Source organism: Dromiciops gliroides, chromosome 4, assembly GCF_019393635.1.
Source record: "Dromiciops gliroides isolate mDroGli1 chromosome 4, mDroGli1.pri, whole genome shotgun sequence".
In the NCBI taxonomy this organism is placed as follows: Eukaryota; Metazoa; Chordata; class Mammalia; order Microbiotheria; family Microbiotheriidae; genus Dromiciops; species Dromiciops gliroides.
In genome coordinates this window covers 26,034,163-26,053,326 of record NC_057864.1, presented here as the reverse complement: position 1 = coordinate 26,053,326, position 19,164 = coordinate 26,034,163, and the positions used below count along the sequence as shown (strand labels likewise).

The 19,164-nt window shown below is 53.9% G+C and overlaps 1 protein-coding gene across 2 annotated transcripts; it reads right to left on the bottom strand.

Annotated features, from left to right (window-relative positions):
• Nucleotides 1-666: 666 nt before the first annotated feature.
• Nucleotides 667-17,241, bottom strand: ECHDC2 (enoyl-CoA hydratase domain containing 2). 2 transcript variants are annotated; one of them, XM_043999782.1, is made up of 10 exons: nucleotides 16,958-17,238; nucleotides 12,208-12,275; nucleotides 10,182-10,269; nucleotides 8,989-9,075; nucleotides 7,409-7,501; nucleotides 5,334-5,390; nucleotides 4,858-5,045; nucleotides 3,975-4,025; nucleotides 1,666-1,713; nucleotides 667-861 (listed from the first exon to the last, which is right to left on the bottom strand). In XM_043999782.1, exons 1-10 carry the CDS (start codon nucleotides 17,097-17,099, stop codon nucleotides 784-786), a joined length of 900 nt encoding a protein of 299 aa, XP_043855717.1. In that variant the 5' UTR covers nucleotides 17,100-17,238; the 3' UTR covers nucleotides 667-783. The 2 variants fall into 2 exon arrangements, with proteins under 2 accessions (XP_043855717.1, XP_043855718.1); XM_043999783.1 differs by lacking the exon at nucleotides 7,409-7,501 and having other exon boundaries at nucleotides 16,958-17,241.
• Between the last annotated feature and the right edge of the window lie 1,923 nt (nucleotides 17,242-19,164).

Genomic DNA, 19,164 nt, shown 5'->3' with positions numbered 1-19,164 from the left:
GAGTCCCCAGGGTGGTCAGGGACCTGTCAGGGACGGAGGGACCATGAACAGGACACTCCTTCCGGGCCATTTCTGGCACCCGTGGCCAAGAGCACACTTGGCTTCTGAAGGTCATGCTCGGCAAAGCTGAGAAAGCTACCCCTGGTATAGGAGGAGAGCGCCCCAGCCTGTTAGTGTCTCCTCAGTACCTGGGAGGCTGGGCCAGAAAATGTCAGCCCCAAGTCCCCAGCCTGGTCTCTGTCTGCCTGTCTGTCTGTCTGTCAACAGGAGGACACAGTGTTTGAATCTTACTTCTGACCCTGGCTAGCTGTGTGGTCACGCCCAAGCCCCTTAATCATCTGCAAAAGGGGATCGCATCTCCCTCCCAAGGTGGTTGTGGGGATCACAAGATCATACTTTAAAAGTGCAACACAGATGCTAGTTATTGCGGGCTTTAGTTCAATCCCTTATTTAATGGAGAGGATGAAACCCAGAAAGGGGACCCCCGAGTCTCTCCTGCCCCCTGAGCTCTTGGTACACCTGTAGGGCTGAGGGGTGTGGTGGGTGAGGGATCCTGATGGACGGCCCTGTGTGTCTGCGATGGGAGAAGGCCCCCTGCCCCAGTGGCCTCCAATGTTCTGCCAGAGCAGCAAGGGATGATGCAGGGGGAACACAAAACAAAGCAGGTACCAACCAAAGTGAAGGATTTTATGACAGAACAGAGGGTTGACTTTCCTAAGTGCTCCTGCCTCTGGGGGCCCAGGCTGCAGGGTGGCAGACACCCCTGGACACACCGTCAGAGACTCACTCGCCAACAAAACGGGGTGGCCGCTTCTCCCGGAAGGCTGCCATGCCCTCCAGCCTGTCCCGGGTTGGGATGTTCTGTGGGGAGAAAAAATGCACGATTGTAATTCTTTCCAGTGTCCAGCTGGCATAGGGAAGGTGTGCGGCAGGATCCCTGTAGCCACGCCTCTGGGTCCGTGAGGAGACACAGCCTCTGGTCAATGACTCCTTAGCCCCAGACGGACATACACACACCCCTCAGGGCTCTACCTCCCCATGATTAATACCTGGCTCTACAGCTGTCCAGGGATATCCGTTGGAGTTCTGGTCTGTGCAGACCAGACTAGCCTCTACCCTGGGCCCTTCTGGGGTCTAATCAGGGGTCCTGATGCAGTGAGCACTTCGTAAATCTTGTGGATGGACAACTCATCCAGGTCTCCTCGAGTGGCAGGGTCCTGGGCTGGTGGGAGAGCTACCCTTCACTTCTGACCTCTCTAGATCATGGCTCACAGTATCACTGGATCTGAGTGAGAAAGGGCCCTCCTTGGTCGCCAAGTGCAACCGACAGCTGAAAAGGCATCCCGTGGTAAGGCAGCTGCCAAGTGGTGCATCTGGCCTCCGCCTGGGCGACGAAGCGCTCACCCCCTCCCCAGGCAGCCCAGTGCACTGTGGGATAGCTCTCCCTGTTAGAGAGTCTAAAGCTACGAGATTCTCCCCACCCTCCTAGAGGGTGAGCAAAGCACTGTCCTCGGCGGAGAGCTGAGGAAACAAAGGCCCGGGGATGGGACGTGACTCTCCTGAAATCACACAGCTGTGTGGTGGGGGAAAGGCGAGCACTCGCACCCAGCCCCAAGCTCAGACTAGTCAGGGGAGGTGATCCAGCATACATTGGCCACAACATACCTGGGCATAGCACATTCCTTCGATGGCCATTCCGGATGTGATGTCCACCTGTGGGGATGCAGATGACATTGTGAGAGGCTGGGGGGAGCGGGCGAGGGGGTGGGGAATAGAGGCACCTCCAGCTGAGCCAGTGAGCTTTCTGTCTTGACCCACCAGTTCTTAGAACAAGGAGGGTCAGTCAGCCCAGGAGCTTTTTAAAAAGTATTTTGCTAACAACTCAACAGAACTTGTTTCCTTGGTAATCCCTATGTATTTTATTTGATGTTTGTAAAAACATAATTGAGAAGGGGCCCATAGGTTTCTGGGATTATTATTTTTTTTCTTTTTGCAGGGCAATGGGGGGTTAAGTGACTTGCCCAGAGTCACACAGCTAGTAAGTGTCAAGTGTCTGAGGCTGGATTTGAACTCAGGTCCTCCTGAATCCAGGGCCAGTGCTTTATCCACTGCGCCACCTAGCTGCCCCCGGGTCCATAGGTTTCACCAGACTCACTGCCAAGGGGGTCCTGGAGCTAGAAAAGGTGAAGAAACCCTGCTGTGTTTCACACCCTCATTCTGCTGATGAAGGGGGCAGAACCAGGATCTCTGAGGTTCCATCAGACAGACAGACTCCAAAGCCCAGCTCCGATACCTGTGGCCTTGCTCAGCAGGAGCAGCCCAGGCTGGGCTCTGGCCTATGGCTTGACAACTCCCTACTCCCCAATTTGGCCTGAAGTTTCAGGGGGTCCCTAGGGGTCCTTCCAGGCTGGGCTAGGTTGGCTCTGAGGGAGGCCCAGGGGCTACCTGTTCTGTGTCTGGGCTACAGTGTCTTGCTCTTTAGCTAAGGAACACAGCCCCGGGCTGTGGGCACACAAGGTAGGGCCTGGCACAGATGCAGCCTGGTGGCTAGCTAACACTCCTAGCAGGTACACCATCGAGCCTGTGTCAATACTCAGGCTCCAGAACAGGAACAGATTCTTGGTCAAAGGCCAGGAGAGCTTGGCACAGCCTTGGCTACCAGATGGGGCTGACTCAGTTGTTCCTCATTCTTCCCTGGTCCCAGGGTTCAAGCACCCGATCTACTCTGTGTCATGGACCCCAGCCTCTTCCTCCTCAGCAAAAGGCTCCTGGGTAACCATCCCTACTTATCCCCTGGGGGATTTCATGAGGTATTCCCTCTCCCAAGTTGCTGCCCCTGGGGTGTGAGAGCAGAGGATGGTAGCCAAGACAAGGTCCCCCCCGACAAAGGCCTCCCCACTGCAGGGAGGGCCCAGAGCAGAGCCCTCCGTGTCTGCTATGCGTGCCAGAGAAAGGCCAGGTGCCCAGGGCTGCTCTCCTGCCCTCTGCTCCTCACACCCAGACAGGCACAGGGCACAGGGATTGTCAGGCCCTAGGCCCGGAGGGGACATTAGAGATTACAGAATCTTAGACCTGAGCTCCAGATGAGGACCACTGTCCTTGACTCAAGCTATGTCTCCAGTCCTCCAAGTACACACCACATGCCTGTGGGCCTTAGGGTCGGGCACAGGACAGGACCCACAGGCCATCTCTTGAGTTCCAAAGGCCTTTATCTGCATCCTCCTGCAGATGAGAAGAGCCCCTCAGCAGAGCCAGGGAAAGGCTTGAGGCATCTGCTTTGTAGAAGAGGACCAGGCAGTGCCCAAAACCTTGCTGGCTTCACACAACAAACATGCCCCAATGTGACCACAGCCATGCCATCTTGTTCACAAACTGGATGGATGACTTCCACGTAGTCAGACTTGGAACAAACAGTCAGGGACCTTAGAGCCCCTCTAGTTCTGGGGGGCCGTGAACTTGCTGTATCTTTTCATTTGGATAACTGTTTCAATAAAATGTTTCCTTTTTATGCATCCACAAACTCTTCTGACAGGGGGTCCACAGTGTCACCAGACTCTACCAAAGGGTACAGGGCACCCACAAAGGTTAAGAAGCATGGATCTAGGTGGTGCAGTGGATAAAGCACTGGCCTTGGATTCAGGAGGACCTGAGTTCAAATCCAGCCTCAGACACTTGACACTTAACTAGCTGTGTGACCCTGGGCAAGTCACTTAACCCTCACTGCCCTGCAAAAAAAAAAAAAAAAAAAGAAGCAGCAGCAGCATGGATCTAGTCTAGCCTCCTGGCAGAGAAACTTGAGGCCCAGGAAATTGATTTGCCCAAGGTCACAGAGTAGGCGAGCTAGTATTTGAACCTGGGTCCTCTGCCGGCAGAGCCAGGGCTCGTTTCCCCATACCAAGCTAGCTCAGAAGCCTGTGCTTGCAGCCCCTGGGTCCCACCTCAGTTATCCTTGCCGAGCCCCACCCCCTTCTCACCTCCATTCCTTTGTCAATGGCCACTTTTCCCATTCTCACTGCGATGGGGGCCTACAAGGGGAAAGAGACAGGCTTGAGTCATGAAGCAGGCCAGATGAGGCTAAGCCAGGCCAGGGCCCTGACCCAGAAAGCTCTGTGCTCCACTCAGACTCATGAATGCATTTCCTAGTCCTTCTCTCAGGCACCAACGTGAGCAAGTCCTAGAATATCAAAGCTGGAAGGGACCTGAGAGAAGTGACACCTTCATTTTATAAATGAGCAAACAGACCCAATGAAATAAATTCAACAGGCACCTACTATGTGTTAGGCACAAAGACAAAATGAAAAAGTCCCTTCCCTCAAAGAGGAAGAGGAGGAACAGCAGCTGGGGGTGGGGAGGATGGAGTTACCCCTCCCTACACTTCCACCAGCAACACGAACCCCACAGGGGGCAGTCGTTATCACTGGGCAATGTTCCCCCTGCCCGGATCCCGCTGGGGGGGTGCTGGGCAGGAACAGCAGGCAGTAGGGATCTTCCAGCCCCCATTGGGCCCATGCCCCCTTCCCAGCTAGATGCCAACTCCCATCCCCACGCCGCCTGGAGCCCCAGGTCCCCTCCCCGCTTCCCATTGGCTCTTGGCTAGGTTCTCCTAGTCCCTCCAGTCCTATACAGTAGATATGACTGCTTATATACTCCTTGGATAAGCTGGGAGTCACCAGCTACAAAACAAGCCTTCCAGCAAATGAAGGACTAGGAGGTTTTATCTGCCTGGCACGTTCTACACGTTCTAGGCCCTTGGGACTCTGAATCACTGCCTTCCCCCTCACTCCTGACACGTACACTTTTGGCCTACTCCTGACTAAGTACCCAGAATGGCCCAGCCCTACCCCCCAGCTCCATCACCTGTGGAGCTATCTCCCTGGCGAGCTCTAGGGACCTGTGGTAGGCAGCAGTGCCCTCCTGGTTCTGGGGCACTGCATAGTTCACCAGCCCAATGCCCTTCGCTTCTTCTCCATTGATTCGACGTCCTGTGAAGATGAGCTCCTTGGCCATGCTCACGCCCACACACCGAGGTAGGCGCTGGGTCCCCCCTGCAAGAAGGGAGTGTGGGCCCAGGCAGGAAGGCAGAGAGGGGCTTGGGGCATCAGCCATGGTCAGAGGGCAGGGTCAAAAGCAATCAGAAGGGGGGTGGGGTCAATGACAGGTTTCCCAGGGGAGGCAAATTCTATACTCATCCTTCCTCTAAGGCGAGGCCCCACCCTTCCTCCCATCACCAACACAAGGAGGTGCTGAACCAAGACTGCCCAGGTGGGGGTGGGGGAGTGGCAGAAACACAAGGAATCGGGGGATGGGGTTAGGGAGGGTGAGGCTCAAAGTACCTGCCCCTGGAAGGAGTCCTCGGGTAGTCTCTATCAGTCCCATGATGGCAGAAGAAGCTATTTAAACAGGAGACCTTGTCAAAGTCCCTTGCCATCCTCCCCAGGCCTCCCTCCCCCCATTGCCCTTTCCCTAAGCCACTCAGGCTCCCAAGTTCCAGGCTCCTCTGTTTGCTCTGGGTCAGCGTGGAGGGAGATGGAAGTTGGAAAGGATACAAAATGTGGCCACTCCCCCCCCAGACACCATGACTCACCTCTCTGCCTCCTGCCATGTCACTCATCCCCCCAGCTACCAAGGCAAAGCTTCTCCAAACCCCATGCCTGTGCACACAAAAGCCAGACTTGTCAGCCTGGCATTCACTTAAGGGCCTCTGCAATGACCACAATTCCCTTTTCTGTCATTGTTTTCAGTTTATGGAGCTTGTGCCTGGGGGACCCTGCCGTGCCATTTTACCCATCAGGAACTGAGACCGTCAATGACTTGTCCAGGGTGACCCGGCTAAAAGGCAGAAACACAACTTGGATCCAGGTCTCCCAACTCCAAGGCCAGTGCTCGAAGTGACATTGTGAAAAGAACCCGGGATTTGTATGTAGTTCAAGGCCCTGAGTTCAAACCCAGGCTCTGTTACTTCCTCCTAGTGAGTGAACTTGGGCAAGATGCCACCTCCCTGGGCCTCAGTTTCTCTATCTATAAAATGAGAGGGTTGGACGAGATGGCTTCCACTGTCCCTTCCTGCTCCAGATCTAGGATCCTACACCCCTATTCTTTCATAGGAATGCCTTTAAGGCCAGGGGCTCTTCATCTCTCCAGTGTCCCGGGCTCTGGGGGTAGTCAGCCTGGGGAAGCCGAGGGTCCTGTTTCAGAATCATGTTTTTAAACACATAAAATAAAAGGCATGGGATGACAAAGGAATCCAATTGTACTGAACTACAAGTATAAAAATATTTAAAAAAAACAAGTTAATGGATGCCAACTTAACACCTGTAAGACCCAACCTGGCATCCATTAGCTTGTCTGTACACACAGGACCTGGCACTTAGTAAGTGCTTTATTTATTTAGTTAGTTTTAATTAATTAATTAATTAATTTCAGTGAGGCAATTGGGGTTAAGTGACTTGCCCAGGGTCACACAGCTAGTGTCAAGTGTCTGAGGCCAACCTGAACTCAGGTACTCTTGACTCCAGGGCCAGTGCTCTATGCACTGTACCATCTAGCTGCCCTAGTAAGTGCTTTAAAAAGGCCTTTTCATTCATTTGTTTATTCATGCATTCATTCATTCACTGCTCATCCATCTATCCATCCATCCCTCCCCCACACTGCCTCTCTACCACCTGACCTTTTTCACCTTTCTCTCCTCACACTAGCACCAAGGACAGCACCTTGCACATAGGAGGACGTGTCTACCACTTCCTCATGACTCCTTGCCTGCCCTCAGGCCTTCTCTCTGTTCCCACCTGTTTAGCCTCATTTCTCAAGCCCTGCTTATTCCTTTTTTTTGGGGGGGGGGCGGGGTGCAGGGCAATGAGGGTTAAGTGACTTGCCCAGGGTCACACAGCTAGTAAGTGTCAAGTGCCTGAGGCCGCTTTTGAACTCAGGTCCTCCTGAATCCAGGGCCTGTGCTCTCAAGCCCTGCTTATTCCAACCTCAGGGCCTCTCTTCAGGCTGTTCCCTCCCCTGCCTTCCCCTCCCCCTCAGAGGCAGTTCGATGCTGTTGTGCCAAGAACCTGGTTAAATCTCAACTCTTGCAGTCACTGGCTATGTGACCCTAAGCAAGTGACCTTTGACATCTGGGTCTCGGGAGAGGAAGAGAACCCAATCTGGGGCCAGAGGCCCTGAGGACAAACCTCGTCTCTTCTGCTTGCTATCTACACGTCACTTTCTCTCCCTGGGCCTCAGTTTCCTCTTCAGTAAAACGAGGCTGGTCTGGCTGACCTCTGAAGGCGGCCCTCACGCTGGCTCTGCCTAGGGCGTTCCAGCCCACACAAGGCTCTCCTTCCCTCAGGGAAGACAGGATTCCGGCTTTCTGGGACTCTCGCCCCCTCCCCCCTCCAAGCTCCCCACCCTGTTTACAGCATACCTGCCACACGGAGATCACAGGCCAGGGCCAGCTCCAGGCCCCCCCCCAGAGCAAACCCATCGATGGCTGCAATGGTAGGTGCAGGAAATGTTGCTGTGGGGACAATGGACACATGCAAGGACACAGCCTGGGACCTATGGCCAAGGTAGGGCCAAGGACAGGATTCAATACTGTCCCCATCAGAAGGACCCAACCCCCCAAATAAAATAAAATAAAATAAAATAAAATAAAATTAAAATTTTAAAAGGGGGGGCAGCTAGGTGGCACAGTGGATGGAGCACCGGCCCTGGATTCAGGAGGACCTGAGTTCAAATCCGACCTCAGACACTTGACACTGACTAGCTGTGTGACTCTGGGCAAGTCATTTAACCCCCACTGTCCTGCCCCCCCCAAAAAATAAAAAAAAGGGCCCAGCCCAAGGCTCCTGGGACTCTGTCTGCCACAGCTGGTTTCAGGATAGCACCTGGGCACACTGCTAAGCCTCCCTGGGCCTCAGTTTCCTGGACTCAAAAACGGGCACATTTGACAGAGCCGAGAAGAGCTCAATTACTAATGGAGAGAAAGAGTTCTCTTTGTTACCCAGTAAAGCCCCTGGGAGCGGTTTCCCTCATTCCTAACTACCTGTATATTCCCGATTCATCTTAAATACAATTTGACATCCTGGAGGGGTGGGCTTTCGATTCTTTTTACATGACCTTCATTTCTGAATATGTCCCTCCCCCTCCTCTATTCAAGTAGCCATCCCTTGTGGCCAAGAACAAGAGAAAAAAAGCTTTTCAGCAAAATGGACGGAGTTGCTTCACTCCCCCCTCCCTTCCAGCCTGCCTGGGTTTCTTCACCGGTGACGAGGGTTCATTCTAGCCCTTATCTCCCAGAGCTGTTGGGCAGATAACAAGAGAGCATCTGTGAAGGCCCTGAGCAGAAATGCCTCTGATCATTACCAGGATTATTCCATCAGAGATGGGGGTGGAGGCACCAGGGTGGCGGTTCCCCCCACCAAGTTTTTATTTAAGCCTTTGCCCTGAACCGGCTCTCTAAAGTGTGGTCCCGGGAAGTAGCCCAAGCCTTAGACGGAGAGGCCTTGGGTGGAAAGGTCCTCCCTCCTTGGCTCCGGAGGAGGTGAGAGAGCAGAGCCTGCCCTGGGCTGCCCCGTCAAGAGTTCTCCACATCTGAAGAATGGGTGACAGTCCTGACCACTGAGAGCAGGCGGGATGGGGCAGGGGGCCGGAGTGGGCCAGGGCCCCCAGGGGCCCTGGCATCTGAGGATCAGGAGAGGGACCTGGCAATGATCAGCCTGGGGGAGATGGACATGAGCGGTCTGCAGTTATCTGAGGGGCTGAGGGATCAGCCTGGCTCTGCTTGGCCTCAGAGGACAGAACCAGACAGTGAGGGAAGGGGCAGGGAGCTGTCCCAGTGTGGAAAGGGCTGCTTCAGGAAGGAGGGGCTGGGCAACCATGAGAGGCCAGGCCAGCTCTCCACCTGAGTGAGGCCTGAGCCCTACTCCATGCCTGGGCGTGGATGCACCGGCTGGACTGGGCTGGGCCCTTGGGCCCTGTACCTTCCTCCCCTGTGACTCTTACCGATCTGGTTCATCAGACTCCGGAGCTTGTGCACAAAGGTGGCCACCTCGGGCTCACTCATTCTTTCTCGCTCTTTCAGATCAGCACCTGGGAGGGGCCGGAGCACATGGGGGAGGGGGGTCAGGACTGGGCCTCTGCGGGGCCCTTAGAGAGGAGCGGGAGGAGCTAGAGGAGCACCCCCTGAGGCTTGGAGACACTCTGGCAGCCCTGATCAGGGAGGCTGCAAAGGGGCCTGTCGGGGTAGGCTGGAGGATGAGCCTCGGTGAGGGCCCCAAGTCCTAAGAATCGGTGAATCCTTGAAGGTCCAGTCCCAGTTAGTCGTCAAAGAGTCTCTGGGTCCCCCATCTGCTGTCCCCTCCTCTCATAGGAAGCAGTGGGGCACCACAGAAAGAGCAGCAGAGCTGGTGCTGGAGGGCCTGGGTTCAAATTCTACCTCTTCCACACGCTCTGTGTGATGTCAGACAAATCCCTTCCCCTCCCGGTAGAATGAGGGGGGCTGGATGAGCTGGCTTCTGGGGGCCCCTTAATCCAGCAAACACTGGGGAGGAGGGCCAGGGAGCAGGATGGAGCAGTACAGCATTGCTAGCCCCATTCCTAGCTCCCAAGGGACGTTCGTGCCCCAGAGCAGGGAGGCAGCAAGTCCCAGCCAGCCTGACAGTGAAGAATTGACTTGTACTGGCTCAAAGCCAGGCCAGGAATGCGGGCTCATACCCAGGCCAGCCTCTTCCTCCAGGCAAGCAGCTGACGAGGGGGAGGGGGCTCCCGGAGGCTCAGTGGCTCTGTCCGGGGGCAGGAGGTGATGAGAGGATGGTGTCCTCTCGAGTAGGGAGATCACTTCTCCAGGGCCATGGAGGAGCCCAATCTGGGTTACTACACCTCTACTGTCTGGAGACCCACATTAGGTTGAGGGGTGTGGGTAGTGTGCTCCTAAGAGAATGGACACTACTCAAGGGCAGGGACTGCCTTGTTCTTTGTCCTTATATCGCCAGTGCCCAGCACACAGTAGGTGTTTAATAAATGCTTGTTGGATTGGACTGAACCTCAGTGCCTTCTGCCCTGGTGAGGACTGGAGTGAGTGCCCTATTTGGTATCACCTCAGATTAGGAAGGATGCAGGTACAGAGAGAACAGGCAGTCAGAAGGCCAAGGACATGGGGACCTCTGATCTCAGAGGTGTCCCCGAATGTCACTCACCTGCACAGAATACCCCCTTGACACCACTCTTGAACAGGACCACTCGGACACTCCTGTCGAGGCGAAGCTCGTCCAAGGCATCTGACAACTGAAAGAGAAAACAATCTGGATGACTAGCACATAAAAAAGGGCCCAGGGAAAGGAAGAGCCAAAGATGGTTGTAGGGAGAGAGGGGAGAATGTGTCTGAGTAACTGTGTAAACTGCCGCTATTACTTCTATTTGCACAGTAGACAGTAATTCGATTTGTAGTTATTTGCATGTTAACTGTAAGCACCTGGAGGGAAGGGGCTGTTTTTGTCTGTCTTTGTATCTTCCTAGCGTTTAGCATAGTGCCTGGCACCTAGTAAGCGACTCATAAATCAATGCCTGTCGCCAAGAACTCAGACTGAGATTGGGGCTGGTGTTCTGAGCCAGGGAGGTGATTGCGTCTTCTGCCCCAGCCCATCGGGAATATCCTATCCACCCTCCTGGGGGCTCCATCCTCAGAGGGGTCATCAATTCTACAAGCGTTTATTTGCCAGGCATGTGCTGGTGCCAAGGATCCAGAGACAAAAAGACAAAGCAGTCTCTGCTCTCCACGAATTTACCTTTTACCAAGGGGGCAAAGGAGAGTGGGAAAAAAACTAACATCAAAATAAAGGGGCCCTAGTGACTGGAGAGGGGGCAGAGAGCTAGAGCTGGAAGGGTCTCAGACACTTTTACAGAGGGGGAAACTGAGGCCCAGGGAGGTTAAATATCGTGAAAGAGTGGCTCTGGGAGGGCCCCAAGAGGCAGGGGTGCAGGAGGAGAGGGCTCCAGGCATGGGGGATGGCCAATGGAAGATAGGGTATCATTCATGATGAACCTTCAGGAGAGCTGATGGGCTAGTAGTGCATTGAGTGTGTGGTGGGGAGCCTACAGGGGACGGTAGCTGGGATGGTCCATGAACCTGCCTCAACCCAAGCCCAGAGGGACCTTAGATGACAGACATCTGGTCTGTCACCAGGGAGGAGTTGGAGTACCCTCAGCCCACAGGGAGGCACTGAGAGAACGCCAGGGATCTTGTGATTGGAGGGGGCGTGGCAGACAAACCTCCCTCTTTGCTGCTCCAGAACTTGGCATTCCTTCTGCCGTTGCTCCAGTTGTGTCCCCTCCTTGAGTGGAGCACACTCCCTCCTCACCTCTGCCTTGTACATCCCCAACTCTTTTCCGAGATTGTTGGCTCTGACGTGAGAGCCCTCCTGATACCCCCAGTGGTTACTGTTCTCCCTTAAATACTCTTGCCCTCATCCGTATACTTGCTTAACTTTCTTATAGAATGTAAGCTCTGTAAGGGCAGGGACTTGTTCATTTTATCTGCTTCCTCAGGGCCTGGAACAGTCCTTTGTATACAGTAGGGGCTTAATAAATGCTTATTGAACTGAATACATTAGGAAATCTCCAAAACTTCCTAATCACAGAGTCCCTGAACAGAACCTCAGAGGCCAGGTACAGTCCAGACCTGGTCGAGAACTCCCTCTGCAACATCCCCAAGTGGTCATCCAGCTCCTGCCTAAAGACCTCCAGAAAGCAGGGGACCCACTATCTTCCACTGAAAAGCAGCCATTCCCCTTGGGGACAATGCTACCTCCCCTTCCTCGGCTGTCCTTAAGCAGACACAGGGTGACCACTTTTCAGGTCTCTTTTAATGGGGTGAGTTGGTCTAGCTGGATGCTCTCCTATTCCAGAATTCTGGAATTTTTATAACGTTTTTTCCTGCCCTCAAGCCTCAATCTGCTTCTTTATAATTTCCCCCTTTGTACCTAGTTTTCCCTCTGGGGCCAAGCAGACCAAGGCCAATAATCCATATTCATGTAACAGCCTTTCAAGTCCTCTCCCAAATCCCCAGTGCCAAAGCGATGCTTGGCTAAGGATAGAGATGGGAACCCCTCTGGGTTTGCCCTCTCTGACACCAGCCTGTGGAGTCTGTTTCTTGCCCTTTTGCATAGGAAGGTCATACCTGGGCAGGGAGACCCTGGAGGAAACTATAGGGCCAGGTTCACTCACCTCACTGACAAAGACTTTGCCCAAAGCATTTCGGGCCTGAGGTCTATTCATCAAGATCTCAACGATACCTAGAAAGCCAGGAGAGAAGATGCTGTAAACAGTTTTGTAAACTATCAGGTGCTTTGTAAACCGTGAAGTGGTTTGCAAACAGTAAAAACCTCATACATGATCATCATTTAAAGTTCTGTTTCAGTGTTTATGTGTTTGTTGGAGATAACTAAGTTCATTTATATTTTGTTGAGTCTAAACCTGTCATTTCACTAGCATAGATAGGGAACATCTGGTGAGGAAGCTCCTTTTACTAACTGAAATCCACAACTGTTCCATAACGTAAGAGTTTCTTGACTGGGATTTAAGTGATTTGCCCAGGGACATGCAGCCAATATGTGAAGGAGGATCATGGGATCTGGAGGAACACCCAGAAAAGGACACTAAGAAGATGTGGCCAGACATACAGGAGGAGCACAGAACAAGAGCAGTGTCACAAAGAGAGGAGGAGACTCCAGGAGCAAGGAGCTGGGAGATACCCTTGTGCCCTATCTTACACTCATGTCTCAATAACCATGTATTTTAAGCTTGAACCCACTCTCCCCAGGGATCCTGGATGTACAAGGTGAGAGTGCATCTCTGGTTTGAGGGGAATGTTTTGTACCAAATATTGTTGCTATACTTTCTCCCTTTCCTAAAAGCTTATGGAATTCACTTGGTTGTTCAATAATAAGAGAGCCCACCAGTGGGGGCGCATTGTAAGTAGTGTTAGAAACCCCAGACCTTTAGAACCCCGAAGGCAGTAAACAGTGCCTCTGAGGGCCCAAACTAAGAATGTGGTTATAAAAGGCTTGAAGGTTTGCAAAATGCTTTACAAATATGATCTCATCCTTAGAAAGGTCACAGAGGCGTGGACTGGAAGTCCCCAAGGTCTTGTACTCACAGCCTGATTTCCCAAAAAGGGGAAGTGAATGGAGGCCACAAGCAGAAGCTGGTGACCTTGACCTTGACAACATCAGAGAACAGTCGGAGAGAGTTCGTGAACATGCTGGAAAGGCAGTGATGACTACCAAGAGTCTACGTGGGACCCTCAAGCCCAGGTCATGGGAAAGCCAACCTTCCCGCCAGAGAAATGCTAGACACCGGGAAGCATTCTCTGCCTCCTAGACCCCTTGGAGGGAATCAGCCTCTCCCTAGCAGAGTTCAGATGCTTGGCAAACTTTCAAGAGGCAGGTGGTAACGCAGAGGAGAGTGTTCTGGGCTTAAGAGTGAGAAAGACCATGAACATGTATAACCTATACTAATTGCTTACAACCTTGGGGGGAGGGAAGGAATGAGAGAGGGGTAGAATTGGGAACTCAAAACTTTAAATAAATTAATTAATTAACTAAAGAGTGAGGAAGATCTGAGTTTGAATCTGGATCCCAGACACTTACAAGCTATGTGACCCTGGGCAAGTCAGTTAACCTCCCTGTGCCTCAGTTTCCCCATCTGTAAGATGGGATTATAGCAAGTCCTATCTTACAGGGTCGTTGGTGAGGGTCAAATGAGTTAACAGAGGTAAGCACTTGGCTAATCTTAAAGTGATCTATACTAACAAACACTTGCTATTATTGATTCAAAAGTTAAACAGCTCAAGGCCAAACAGATCTTCCTGCTGCCAGGTGCTATCCGCTTGCCACTTATTAACTGCAGGTCTTTTTTTTTTTTTGAAAGAGGGAGGGTGGGGAAGGGGAGGATTAGGGAGGGTTTCTGGCTGCAGCAGGGTCCAGAAGAAAACTTTTCTCCCCAAAGAACAGTATGCCTACTGAGCCCAGGCAAAATCCAACCCTGGCATGGGGAACATAAAGGACAACCCCATTCCTGCCCTCCAGGCATTCTGTTCCAAAGGGGAGAGGATCAAGGAGAGAGACAGCTCCATCTGCTGCTAGATGTCAGGAGGACAGGCCACTTGTGAAATCCAAGGAATCACTGGAACAATGGACCCCACCTCCCAGGGGTGCAGGCGGCCCCTCAGTCACAATCTATCCAATGCAGGGAATTAGAGTCCCAGCTCAAATCACCTCAGGGGCTCCCTGTGACCTCCAAGATCACAAGGGAAATTCTCCATCTGGCTTTGAGAGCCTTCGGTGACTGCCCCTCCCCCAGCTTTCCAGTCCTTTTTTTTTTTTAACATTTTAAAATAGAATTTTATTTTCCAAAATATATGTAAAAACAAATTTTAAAATCAATTTTTAAAAACTTTGTGTTCCGAATTCTCTTCCTCCCTCCATTCCCACTCCCTACCCACAAGAACTCAAGCAATTCAAAATAAGTTATACTTGCGTACAGCTTCCCCTTTGCTCTGCACCAGTCCAGGACCGTTCCTAGCACAAAAGACTCCATCTCCAGACACTGGGCATGTTCTCTGGCTGTGCCCCTCGCCAGATGCTCTCCCTCCTCCCCGGTTCTCTCTGTCTCTCTCCCTCCTGCAAGGCCTTGCCTCCCCTCCTCCCCACCATCGTCTTCTGGCAGCCTCCAAATTGCTCTGGAGGCTGGTCTTCCTTCCCCTCCTGGGCACCTTCTGGAGCTGACTGTTGGGCCTTTAAAATCATGCCCTTCCCTCCCTTCAGAGTTCACCTTAATTCCCCCACCCCTTCCCAGGTCATCTTTCCCCCTTGGGCCATCCCAGGAGCTCGGGTTCACTGGGTCCCTGGCATTGTGGGTAGGGGGTGGGGGAAGACAGTTTGGGAAGCCTGGGTCCCTACCCTCAGGCCTCTCCCAGGCCTGGGAAGATAAGACACCCACTGATTGAGGAAAGCAAGAGCTGACTTTTATACCGGGTTCTTTCCACCCACCCAGCCCCTGAGGTAGGTACCCTGGTGTTCTAATTTTATTACAGTATCTGGAGGGATTGGGCTCCCAATTCAGAGAGGAGGCCCAGAGAGGGAAGGGCAGAGCCTAGATAGAATCCCAGGCCCTCTCCCCACTTGTTACTCAGAGCTCCCACAGCCTCTGGGTGGGAGGGCAGGCTGTCCTGCTATGGGGGGATCCTAGCCAGTGCAATCAGCCTCTGGAAGGGCTGCTTTGGGAGGTGAGGGGCTCAGTCCCCCTAAGGGCAAGGTGAAGGCCAAGGTAGCTGCTTGGCCCATTAACTGAAAAGGAGCCTGCATGGCAGGCCTTGGCACATGCCAGCTCTCCCTTGGAGGGGGCTGCCCCTGCCCTATGTCAGTCCACTTTCCACCACCCCTCCTCCCCCCACCCCAGGGCTGGGCAAACTTGTGACTCAGACATCTGTCAGGCCTGGGGCTACAGTCACTGCAGGGGACTGGGGACAGGGATGCCAGGGTCCCCGGGGCCCAGAGAGGACACCTTCTTGGGCTCAGCTCTGAATCAGGAGCTAGGAGCTAGAAGAGACAGATCAGCCAAGAAACTGTAACAACAGGGAACATCCATGCAGGGTGCAAAGGATCTTGGACAAGAACTATCTGAGATGGAGGGTTAAGACAAGGAAGGTAAGAACTGGGAGGGTCCTTAAGGCAGAGAACATCAGAGCTGGGAGGGATCTGGAAACATGAAGTGTCAGACCAGAGAAGGGCCTTGGAACAGGTGCTTAGAGTGATAACTGGCAGGGGCCTTAGAACAGGGAAGGTCAGAGATGAGATCTTTAGAAGAGGGAAGGTCAGAGTTGGAAGGAGCCTTAGAAGAGGGAAGGTCAGAGCTGGAGAGGCCTTAGAACAGGGGATGACAGAACTGGGGGAGCCTTAGAACAGGGGATGACAGAACTGGGGGAGCCTTAGAACAGGGAAGGTCAGAGCTGGGAGGAGCCTTAGAACAGGGAAGGTCAGAGTTGGAGAGGCCTTAGAACAGGGGATGACAGAGCTGGAGAGGCCTTAGAACAGGGGATGACAGAGCTGGAGAGGCCTTAGAACAGGGGATGACAGAACTGGGGGAGCCTTAGAACAGGGGATGTCAGAGCTGGGAGGAGTCTTAGAACAGGGAAGGTCAGAACAAGAGAGGCCTCACAACAGGGGATGTCAGAGCTGGGAGAAGCCTTAGAACATGGAATGTCAGAGCTGGAGAGACCTTAGAACAGGGGATGACAGAGCTGGGAGGAGTCTTAGAACAGGGAATGCCAGAGCTGGGGAGGTGCTTAGAAAAGGGGACATGGGGGTAGGAGTGGGGGGCGGGGGTTGCTTAGAACAGGGAATACCTTAGGACATACTACATTAGAATACAGACAGAAGGTGATGTCGTGACGTCAGGCTGGGTGGGAAGGGTACGCAGTGGGGGAGGGACTGGGGTGTTCTTGGGACACCCCCCCCCCAGAAGGAGAGCACAGGAGGCTGTGAGAGAGCCCGAGGAAAGGGAAGCCAAAGGTCCCACGCTGAGACCATCATAACCCAGAACGCAGAGTCCGAGGTCCGGAGGCCAGCCCTCTCCCTGGCCAGGGGAGGGGGCCGAACTCCCGAGAGGGGCGGTGGTCTGCCCAAGGTCACCGGGCGAGGGACAGCAGACGAGCCCGGGCTCTTTCTAGGACCCTGGGGGGTGTCCCAGGAGAGGGGTCAGCCCCTCGCCCCCCCATCCCACCCCCACCCCCACCCCGGCCAAAGGAGCAGAGATTTACAAGAGGGAGGGGTGCCTGGAGGTCAGCCGGCGGCCTAGTCCGAGCTCGGACTTTCACAGACGGGGAAACCGAGGTCCAAGGAGGGGGCGCGGCTGGACTCGCACCCGCCCCGTCGGAGCCGGAAGTCGAAGCTCCCCCTCCCGGGGGCGCGCTCACCTGCATCCCGCTCCCCTCGCAGGGCGCCCACTTGGATCTCGGCGCCCAGAGCTTCGTCCCGGGAGGCCCAGCCGCGGGCCGTGTTCCGGCCCGGGCCCCGGGGGGCCAGGGGTCGCAGCACTCGGGGGAGCGTCCTCAGCATGGCCGCGGCAGCCACGTGGGCGGGGCGGGGGGCAGCGGCTCGAGGACTCCACCTACGCGCAGCGGGGCTGCCGCGGGGGCCGGGCAGGAGCGAGGGAGGGGGCGCCTCCGGACACACCCCCTTGCTTCCCGAAAAGGAAACCGAGGGCCCCAGGAGGGCAGGGACTTTGCCCAAGGGCCGGAAGGGGCCGGACGCTCAGCTGGACAGACCCCGGGCCCGCCCGCTCTCCTCTACGGGCTGCTCGGGCCCTAAGGAGAACCTCTCAGGCAGCACGAATTAAACCCAGTGAGACCCGGGCCGAAGCGGTCCCCGCCCTCAGGGAACTCTCCTCCCGAAGAAGAGACACCAAGTCTCTGTAGGCCTCTGCTTCTGGGTTTGTCTCCGCACGTGCCTCCGGAATAAATATAAAGGGGATCAAGACACCCCTCCCGTTCTCACTCGATGATTCAGCCTCAAACCCGGGCTCCTGGACTCCCAGTTAGGGGCCCATGTCGGGGTGAGGTGGGAGGGGAGAACGCCAAGCCTACCTGTCCTGGGCAGGATGAAGGGCACCGTTTGGTCCCGTCCCCCCCCCCCAAATGAATTGCTCTTTGAAGTCCTCTCCCACCTAGACCTATAGCTCGGTGGGGGTGCTCACCCCACCAGCTGTTCGGCCGGAGCGGGAAGACCATCTAGCAAGTTCACAGCGCAGGAAGCCGAGTCCCAGTGAAGGGCAGTGGCGGGCCCAAGGTGGTAGCCAATGGACCAAACTGGGCTGGGTCAAGCAGAGTGTGCTTCAGGGCTCCTCCTGGGGCCTCCCCCATGCTCAGCCTCGGGTAAAACCTTCAGGGATCTGAGCTCTCTGGCACTTCCCTATTCTGACCTTTTGAAGCTCACAAGCATGAAGCCCACTCCACTATTGCTTTGCCTAAACGGAAGAAAAATAGACACCGTAGAGACAAAGAAAGTCAGACCCACAAGCTCCCAGGCCAGGGGGTAGTGGCTGAAGTGTAGAGATAAAGGCCCTGGGCTTCCTGATCTACCAAGGGCTTACTCACTTGAACACAGCCAGGAAGGCTAGTAGAAATGACTTGTGTAAGCATTTTCACCTCCAGGTCAATCCAGCCAATCAGAAGCCTCCTCATCTTCACACCCTAAGGGGATGGGACATAGTCAGCACACCTTGTTCGGAGCTGGGGAGTAGAGCCCTCCCCTTACTTGTCAATTCCCAACCCATGTGAGATGACAACAGGTGAGCTCTAGGCATGAAGCTCCATAGACTCCGGTTCTATTGGGACATTTTCACTGTCAACCGGATCAGAGCTGGCCTTTAACCTGGGAATGGCCAGAACCACACAGAATAGTCTGGAATTAGAAGTTTAATGTTAGAGTGAGGAAAGAGGCTTGTTAGCAAGGAGGAGCTGTAGACAGGTGTGCTGGGCCCTGCCCCTAGTGGAGGGGACCGGAGGAAGTGTGGAGAGATCTCATACTTATGCTGGTGCCCAGTGAGCTGTAAGTAGCTCTGACAGTGAGGGAGCAGCAAGCATGTGACAAGTTCAATTCAATGCAGACAGGGCGTTCTGACTTTGTCCAGTGCTTGGTTTTGATCAGAGGACACCTGGTGAATTGTGTGACTAGCTCAGAGGGTGAGATCACCCAGAGGGTGCTCACAAAGGATTGTCCTGCCAAGCTCAGGGTGCAGTCTGCTTGCTGGGCCTTAACTCTGGAAAACAAGGGGTCTAAGTTTTATCTTGTCATCACAATATGAGAAATCAACAAAATCTGCATTAGACATACTTAAGATCATAAATTTAGAGCTAGAAGGCCATTAAATATAACCCCCTCATTTTACATTTGAGGAAACTGAGACACAGAAATTGACTAGGCTAGGGTCACAAACTAATAATCACCTAATAAGGGAGTCCTTGAACACAGGTCTTCATGCTCCATCCATTACATCATGCTATAATGCTGCATTTGGACTTGAACTGGGTGGGACAAAGGTTTTGTAGGAACTGCTTTAAGTGTGAGACTGAGGTGGTCTAGGGCAAAGCTTCTTAAACTGTGTGTAACTGAATGTGGGGGT

Excerpts from the sequence above, each read along its gene's own strand:
- ECHDC2 (XM_043999782.1), bottom strand. The coding sequence starts at position 17,099 with ATGCTGAGGACGCTCCCCCGAGTGCTGCGACCCCTGGCCCCCCGGGGC. Across the intron at positions 12,276-16,957 it reads GCGAGGGGAGCGGGATGCAG|GTATCGTTGAGATCTTGATG; the intron begins GTGAGCGCGCCC and ends CTGGCTTTCTAG. Across the intron at positions 7,502-8,988 it reads GAGTCTGATGAACCAGATCG|CAACATTTCCTGCACCTACC; the intron begins GTAAGAGTCACA and ends TTGTCCCCACAG.